Source organism: Callorhinus ursinus, unplaced genomic scaffold (assembly GCF_003265705.2).
Source record: "Callorhinus ursinus isolate GAN/ISIS: 27379988/994484 unplaced genomic scaffold, GSC_fseal_2.0 scaffold2, whole genome shotgun sequence".
Lineage (NCBI taxonomy): Eukaryota > Metazoa > Chordata > Mammalia > Carnivora > Otariidae > Callorhinus > Callorhinus ursinus.
Genome location: NW_027397064.1, coordinates 30,193,332 through 30,201,920, shown reverse-complemented (window position 1 = coordinate 30,201,920; position 8,589 = coordinate 30,193,332). Strand labels below are relative to the sequence as shown.

At 42.7% G+C, this 8,589-nt stretch overlaps 1 protein-coding gene across 2 annotated transcripts; it reads left to right on the top strand.

The window, feature by feature from the left end:
* Positions 1 to 1,478: 1,478 nt before the first annotated feature.
* CTLA4 (cytotoxic T-lymphocyte associated protein 4) lies at positions 1,479 to 7,682 on the top strand. Of its 2 annotated transcripts, XM_025892867.2 has the most exons (4): positions 1,479 to 1,741; positions 4,302 to 4,649; positions 5,118 to 5,227; positions 6,493 to 7,682. In XM_025892867.2, the coding sequence occupies exons 1-4, from the start codon at positions 1,633 to 1,635 to the stop codon at positions 6,595 to 6,597; spliced, it is 672 nt and encodes a 223-aa protein (XP_025748652.1). In that variant the 5' UTR covers positions 1,479 to 1,632; the 3' UTR covers positions 6,598 to 7,682. The 2 variants fall into 2 exon arrangements, with proteins under 2 accessions (XP_025748652.1, XP_025748658.1); XM_025892873.2 differs by lacking the exon at positions 5,118 to 5,227.
* The last annotated feature ends 907 nt before the right edge of the window (positions 7,683 to 8,589 follow it).

Genomic DNA, 8,589 nt, shown 5'->3' with positions numbered 1-8,589 from the left:
AGAGAGAGAGAGAGAGAGAGAGAGAGAGAGAGAGAGAGAGAGAGAGCACAAGCAGGGGGAGTGGCAGACAGAAGGAGAAAGCAGGCTCCCGGATGAGCAAGGAGCCGGAAGCGGGACGCAATCCCACGACTCCAGGATCATGACGTGCACTGAAGGTAGACGCTTAACCAGCTGAGCCACCCAGGCGCCCCAGGCTTTACTTTTTCTGAGAAACCCTTTCTGACTTCCACAGGCTGAACCAATGGCTAAGGGAGTATAGAAAAGGGCCTCAGTAAAGGCTCCCTGGAGGAACTATCACGTTAGTTGACCCCTTGAAGATGAGGAGGAGGATTAAATAAGAAAACAGGCATTGGAACAGCATGGACAAAGTTGATGAGACCCAAAAGAGGTGTGTTGGAGAAAGGACAAGCAGAGGAAGGAGGCATGTGAGGAAATGCTGGAAGCCAGGCTAAAAAGAGAGGCATTAGGTCCATATTCTATAGAGCATCCTCTGCTGTGCTGAGCTATATGGACAATGGGAAACCATAAAGGGCTGAAGTAGGCAAACACCATATTCCATGCTGTAACGGTCTGTTTGCATGTCAGTCTTCTAGAAGTCCCTTAAGGCGTTAGCTATGTTTTGTCCAGTCATCATTCAATCTAAGGGCACATACCATTATCACTGGCATATCACAGGTTCTCAATAAATGTATCTTTCATTATTCAATTATATGAAAACTCCTCAGTATTAAGGGAGGTGGTCCCCAATGTTTAACATTCTCTTACAAGATGAACACTTGCCCTGTTTACAGTTTTCTTAAATTTAAGAACTTCAGTCATATTTAATCTTACCTCTTGGATTTTATGCTTGAAAAATTCCCTTTAGAAAGAAAAACAAGTCTATCATTTTATGGAAGATTTGAATCTCTTGGATCATTTGGCTAACTTTTTCTGGACCTTCTCCAAGTCTGTTTTGTCTTTGTTAAGGCTTTCAAGAATACCTGAATTCTTTCCTAATCTGTAGACCAGAGGCAAATTCATTTATTTCTCATGATTTGGGTATTTTTCTCTCAACAAAATGCTGAGTGGAGTTTGGAGAAATAAACTCTTGTTTGTAAACTTGCCAGGGATGGTGAATGCAGAGCTTTTATTAATGATGTCCACAGACTAATGCTGTCATGGGTCAAGGGCTCAAACCAGCAACATAGCAGCTTTGGAGATGTGAATGAAGAAAGTTAGCTGGTAAAAGATGCCTAGATAATTGGACTAATTGGGACCTAGGGAGACTCCTGCACTCCAGGAAATTCTCCAAGTCTCCACTTATCCTCAAAGTGAACAAGAAACTTCAGTTTCAAATTGAGTGCATTTTCCATCCATGGATTGGCTTGTTTTGTTCAGTTTTACTTTGAGTGTTTGAGGTTATCTTTTCGACGTAACAGCTAAACCCACGGCTTCCTTTCTCGTAAAACCAAAACAAAAAGGCTTTGTATTCAGGTGCCTTCTGTGTGTGCACACGTATAGTACATACCTGGGATCAAAGCCAGCTATATAAAGTCCTTGATTCTGTGTGGGTTCAAACACATATCAAAGCTTCAGGATCCTGAAAGGTTTCACTCTGCTTCCTGAAGACCTGAACACTGCTCCCATAAAGCCATGGCTTGCTTTGGATTCCGGAGGCATGGGGCTCAGCCAGACCTGGCTTCTAGGACCTGGCCCTGCACAGCTCTGTTTTCTCTTCTTTTTATCCCTGTTTTCTCCAAAGGTGAGTGAGGCTTTTGGAGGATGAAGGTGGAGGAGGGGTTTCTCCCACCTGCGTTTCATTTCTTTTAGCAGTCAAGGACAGTGATTTATAACAAAGCCAGAAAGTAAAGCTAAAACTCCTGGCTTGGATGGCTCTGTATTCCAAGGCAGGGAGGGCAAAGCTGACAGCAGCAAAGAAGCAGAGCTGGAGCTCATAGCAGAGCACCAGGCATTGACTAGGAGCTTAATGAATACATCTGAGTTGGTCTGGGAGATGAGTGATTTCAGACGCTTCCATAAGATTGGAAGAAAATACTGTAAAGTTAAGTGATTTAAGAGAGGAAAGATATCCGTAGCCCTTAATGCATTTAAGTTTGGAATCAGGGTGAACTCAAGAATTTCCTTTTTAAAAAACATGGATTTAAGTGAATCATATAAAGTTCCTTTCCTACCCAATTTAAGATTTTAAGATCTTCTAATTCACTTTTATAAACGAATCAGCTTGTTTAAAATTAAAGCCTTCTTTACTCAATTCAAAGTTTTAAGGTACTCAGTCAATTCTATAAACTAGTTAGCTAATTACTTAAAAAATGAAAGCAGTTTGAAATTGTAAAACAAAAAAAAAAAGAAAGAAGAAGGAGAGAAAGAAAGAAAGAAAGAAAAAGAAAACCATCAGTCTGTTTGGCATAAGATACTTAACAGCCACCTGACCTATCTGCGGACTTCAGATGCAGATTCCCCTGTTTTCAGATAAAATAAAGCTCTTTAGAGGTTGCTACCAGGTTTGCTATAGGACATAAAATGGTGAGCATTCTCACTGAATTTCAACTTTATTTCTCTCTAGACTGTCTCAGTTAAGAAACCATGTGGTTTATATGAAATATCTTAGGTGCTCAAAAGATATTTGATGATTAAATTATTACCAGATAAGAAATACTCGTGTACATTTTCCTATTCTACATGTTTTGAACATGTAAAGATTAAATACTCTTAGAAGTAATTACCTTTACTTTGTGGAAAATTTACCTCAACCTGTAACTGAGATTCTCCACTGAAAAATGAGTGTGACCAGATTTAGTGGTGATAACTGGGAATTTGTCTGGGGGAGGACAGGAAACTTGGTCTTCTTTAGGCTTAGCATCAAAACTATAAAGATTATTGAGTGCTCATATGGGCAAGTTCTAATGATGGCTCCCAGGAGTTTATAAGCCAACGGCAGATGTTTCAAGAGGTGTGATTAGTGCACAAAAAACTTTAATACAGGGTAGGACATGATTAAATACTGCAATGGAGTTATAACAGTGCAAAGCTGATCTGATAGACAGGGATGAGGGTTGGGGAAGAACACTGTTATCTAGTCAGCTGGGGCTGCTGGATTAACCCTAGCAATGACTGCTATCATACTGTTCTCTCTTCTGAGGACAGATGTTGTCCAGTCCTCTTGAATATCACTAGAAAGGACTAATGATAGAGTGATTTCTGTAGAGTGATTTATACACAGGAAGAGGTGTCCTAGAAACTCAGACTGGAGTGATAGGTTGGGATTGGATCATAGAGGACATAAATGCCACTTAGTTTATTTGTCTTTGCAGTCAGTGGTGTGTAAGGCATTAAAGGGTTTGAGCAGAATGAGTGACATGGTTCATCCAAGTTTTGAGTGTCACTTGTGTGATCGACCGGAGAGGGGACAGATTAGTTACAGGAAGGTAATTTGACACAAAGCTACCATTTTGTAGATGACACGAGCCTTTTTGAATGGAGAGCTGGCCTCCCTTACCCTGTAGAGGCCAGAAGGAGAAAGAACAAAGGAGCATGAGGGTGTTCGAGTGAAGGAGAGAGAGTGGCGGAAGAGGTGGTGGCGGTGGCAGGGGAAGCCCACAGAAGTTAACAGTAGGGTTGCCTCAGCCTACAGAGGAAACGACCCGGTGCCCTCTACTCTGTGGCTTCCTTCATCTAGCAGCATCCCTCTCTCTGATAATAATGCCAGGGAATATGGTGGCTGGCATAGTGATCCACGGTTCAGCCACTGTGCCTGAGAGAGGTACAGGACCAGGTAAATGTAGGCAGAGGTTTGTGAGGTATACATTGAGGGGTAAGGCAAGATTCTGTACCTCAACCTACAAAATTTCCCCTACTGCTCATTATAGTTCCTGTAGTTCTATGATAACCTTAGAATACCAGAGGTAGAAGGCACTCTATTATCATCTGACCTAATCCCCTCTTTCTGCATGTGAGGGGAAAATGAAGGCTACAGGGGAGGCATGACTTGCCCCAAATCACACATTTCATGGTAGGACCAAGCCTTCAGTTTGTCACATCAGTGTTCTTCCTGCTATAGGAAATTCTTGTACAATAAGGAAGCACCTTCTGGAGATTAGCTGGAAGACGGCTAAGAGATTGAGGGCACAGGCTGGGGGGAGAAGCAAAGGAATGGGGAGTGTTTGTTGAAGGGAGTGAAAGGCTGAAAGGTGAAGCTGGAGGGTGCCCATCAAAGATCAACTTCTGTTAGCTGAAGATTTTGCCTGAGCCTTGTGGTAGGTGAGCATAAGTTTGCTTAGTTCCCTCTAATTTTCTCTTATTAGGGATGCACGTGGCCCAGCCTTCAGTGGTTCTGGCCAGCAGCCGAGGTGTTGCCAGCTTTGTGTGTGAGTATGGGTCTTCAGGCAATGCTGCCGAGGTCCGGGTGACAGTGCTGCGGCAGGCCGGCAGCGAGGTGACTGAAGTCTGTGCCGCGACATACACAGTGGAGGATGAGTTGGCTTTCCTAGATGATTCCACCTGCACTGGCACCTCCAGTGGAAACAAAGTGAACCTCACCATCCAAGGGTTGAGGGCCATGGACACGGGGCTCTACATCTGCAAGGTGGAGCTCATGTACCCACCACCCTACTATGTAGGCATGGGCAATGGAACCCAGATTTATGTCATCGGTGAGCAAAACCATATCACTAAGCTGACACCTTTTGCATTGTTGTCTTCTTGGCACAAAAACAGTTTTGTTCCTTAACTTCGGGTGGTTCAGTTTAGGATTATGGAAATTCTTTTTAAGAGTTCTTTGGTATACCACAGGGTAGTCTGGTTAATATGGGTGGCCACGCAAACAGCATTCTGACTAAAAATAAAATGGGTTGGGGATAGTGTTTTTTCTACTGGATGTTGGGGCATTCATTCTGGAGTGATAACCATCATGAAGTTTGGCCTTGGGCCTTTGATAGGACATTCTTGGGGAAGTGGCCTCCAGTAGCCAGACTTACCTGTGGACTAACAATACTATTTAGGGGTGGACACCAAGGTTGGAAGCTCTTGGAGAACCTCTTTCCTTTTTCACTAGTAGGGGGAGTAGGGTCCTAAAGTTTAAAGAGTGTCTCAAGGAAGCTGTGCTTTGTTTTCTGTTGTAGATCCTGAACCTTGCCCAGATTCTGACTTCCTCCTCTGGATCCTTGCAGCAGTCAGTTCGGGGCTGTTTTTTTATAGCTTCCTTATCACAGCTGTTTCTTTGAGCAAAATGGTGAGTGCAGTGCTGACAACACACCACTTTTGGTGGGGATGCCTTCGGTGATAGCAACTAATCAAATGACGCTGTTGAGTTCAGTTTTCTTGAGATGAAGCAATAAATGAAGAACAGTGGTAAAGGAAGGACAGCAGTAAAGAATGCAACAGAACCCTTGGCATTGGCCTTTGAGGTTTCAGGATGACTAACATTTTAGATGAGTGTGTTTGACATTGAATGTTTGTGTGCTTCTGAAGAGGGTTTCAGTTTGAGTAACCGTTTGAACAACATGGGGCAGCTGTTTTGCTCTTTGTCTTCAAGACAATTGTACTTAATAACCCTGAAACATAAGATTAGGTTGGGCCAAATGCTGCTACAAAAGACCACCTGGATGGGTTTTATTCTCCCCCTTAACGTCCCTCTACTTCACCTGGAAGCCATGTCTTGGGGCTGCCCTGCTTGTGCCTTCCTTGTCCAAGCTGTAGCTGTCCACAAAACACCTTTCCAGGGCTCCTTGTCACCCAGTCTACTGAAATGGGAAGTCTTGCCTTCCCCTCTAGCCCAGTAAATGAGAACACCAGTTTTTATTTATTGCAGTTGTTGGAAGAGATGGAGGTACAAAATCAGGCCTCCTGTCAGGATTTCTTTCTGATGGTCTCTTTCAGCCCCCTCTGCCTATGGCTAGCTTTGTCACCCCAAAATTCTCCTTCCGGGCCTCTCAGCCTCTCATCCCCTACCTCCCCTCTCCTTCAACTCGATTCCCAGACCCTCTACTCAACCTGTTCTATTGCTGTAGATTCTTCCTACCTCATTTGCTAGAAACTCACACACAGACCAGTAGACTAGAATCTCAATTTACTGAGGGGATAAAAATTGGGAACTAAGGTGGACTAAAAAGTATATGAAGAGTGGAGATGAGAAATACAGCTCTAGAACAGAGTAACTGAAGTTTAGTATCTTATCAAGCTCTTCCCCTCACAGATAAGATGTAGTCAATTACCATAGGCATTTTGGGTGTTCTTTCTAAAGCTTTCTCAAAGACCCTTTCTCCTCTCTTGCAGTCAGGGAAAATGATTGTTCTTTTACATCAGTAGCACAGAGTGATTTATCTAAAGTGAATTATAATAGCTGAATCAAGAAAATCTCCTGGGGCTTATAATTCTGTATGTGTACATTCACTTTTTCAACGGGGTAGGGACCCAATATTTGTGGAGTCTTATTACGGCTAGAAACGGCTTCTGTATTTCTCAATAATAATTACTGTTTCTTTTTGTGTTTGGCAGCTAAAGAAAAGAAGCCCTCTTACTACAGGGGTCTATGTGAAAATGCCCCCAACAGAGCCAGAATGTGAAAAGCAATTTCAGCCTTATTTTATTCCCATCAATTGAGAGACCATTATGAAGAAGAAAGAACATTTTCCAGTTTCTAAGAGCCGAGGGAATTCTGACTTTGTGCTATCCAGCTATGTTTGCTTGTTTGTATATTTTGGGGGGGATTCATCTCTCTTTAATATAAAGCTGGATGCAGAACCCAAATGAAGTGTACTACAATTCAAAGCAAAGGTGCAAGAAAACAGAGCCAGGATGTTTCTGTCACATCAGATCAAATTTTAGTAAAAGTATCACTTGAGAGCAATATGGGGATGCAGCATTATGATGTGGGGTCAGGTATATAGGTTAGGGAGTGGTGCAGTCCAAAGAAAGCAAGGGAAGGGAGTTAGGGAAAGGAGATATTGTACACACTTTGTATTTACATGTGAGAAGTTTATCGCTGAAGTGATGTTTTCAAGATAAATTTTTGTGTTATTTTTCTTAAGTGTAGAATTACATGAAGACTTTAAAAATACTCACATGGCTATATTCTAGCCAGTGATTCCAAAGGTTGTATTGTACCAATATATATTTTTTATTTGATAGTATTGTGCATGGGGGCCACATGTGCTTTTGTGTATTTGCTGATGGTTTCAATATAAACACTATATGGCAGTGTCTTCCCACCAGGGGTTCAGGGGAGGTTTTATGGAGGGGCTCAGGACACTAATACACCAGGTAGAATACAAGGTCACTTGGTAACTGGCTTGGAAACTGGATGAGGTCATAGCTGATTCCTGTAACCACATTGGGCTGAATTGGTATTGACTTGTGCTTTGGGCTTTTATGTTAGCTCCATTCAAAGGTTTGCAAGGGAGTCAAGACTGGTGTATCTGGTTTAACTCCACAGAACACCATCGTCAAGTAAATGGCTCATTCCGGGACTCTTGTAGGTATGAACTTCCAGGAAGCTCTAGTTTCACAAGAGCCCCAATTCCTTACACATGGTTAACGCCGTGGATGGAAATCAGCAGCAGGTGGCAGGACGGGGAGATGAGGGTTTCTGAAAACTAACACTGCTGGTGTTTTTTAACTCACTATTTTCCATGAAAATGCAACAACATGTATAATATTTTTAATTAAATAAAAACCTGTGGTGGTTATTTTCCAGAGTTGTCTTTATCTTCCTTGTATCTGAATATTGTGTTTGAGTTTGTTTTTAATGGATTCATTCAGCAGCTGGTGGAGTCTCCGTTATTAGGAATACTGGGAACAGATTGATAAAAAGGCAGATAATGCTTCATGAGGAGCTGTCTACCAGCCATCACCTGCAAGCCATTCTTGGAAGGAACTCCTCCTCTGTCTGTTTCATTTCTTCCCACCTATTTGAAATATAAAGCAGGTTACCGCAAATAACAGCATAAGGCCTTTGTAAGTCACACAACATTCTCTCTAGCACAAGTTCCTCATCTCCTCTTTCTTGCCTATAAATTTCTCAGCTCAACTCATACCGTTGCCATGGCAACTCCTGTATTGTCAATCATGTTCCTTGCAGCCATTTTGATCTGCTTCCATAGTAAATGGAGCTTTCCCTTGTGGCTTCTGAATGGACTATTTCACACATGTGGGGAAAACATAGCTGTGGTCCGGTGTTGCCATCAGCTGGCAGACCTGGGCCTGACCCACTGAGCCCTCTGTGATTCTTGGTTAGCCAATGTTTAGCCTCAGTCTACTGGGTTTCCTCTCAAGTTTTCTTATTCTTGACCTCTACATCCTGTTATTATCTTGTGAAATGCTTCTCAGCGTGACCAGGGACCACCTATAACTGAATCAACTGGGTCACTTACTAAAAATGTTGATTCAGGTGCTTAATCTCAGATGTACTGAATCAGAAGCTTTGGGTGATGGGGCCAGGACTTTGCTCTCCCAACAAGTGCCCCAGTTCTTCTTACACCCATCACATTTTGACAATCACTGTGTAGGCAGCCTCCTCTCTCTCCTGCTCACTATAGCGCTCTCTCTCCCTCCCTTTTTTTTCCTGCAGATGCTAACAAACGAGACAGCACATAG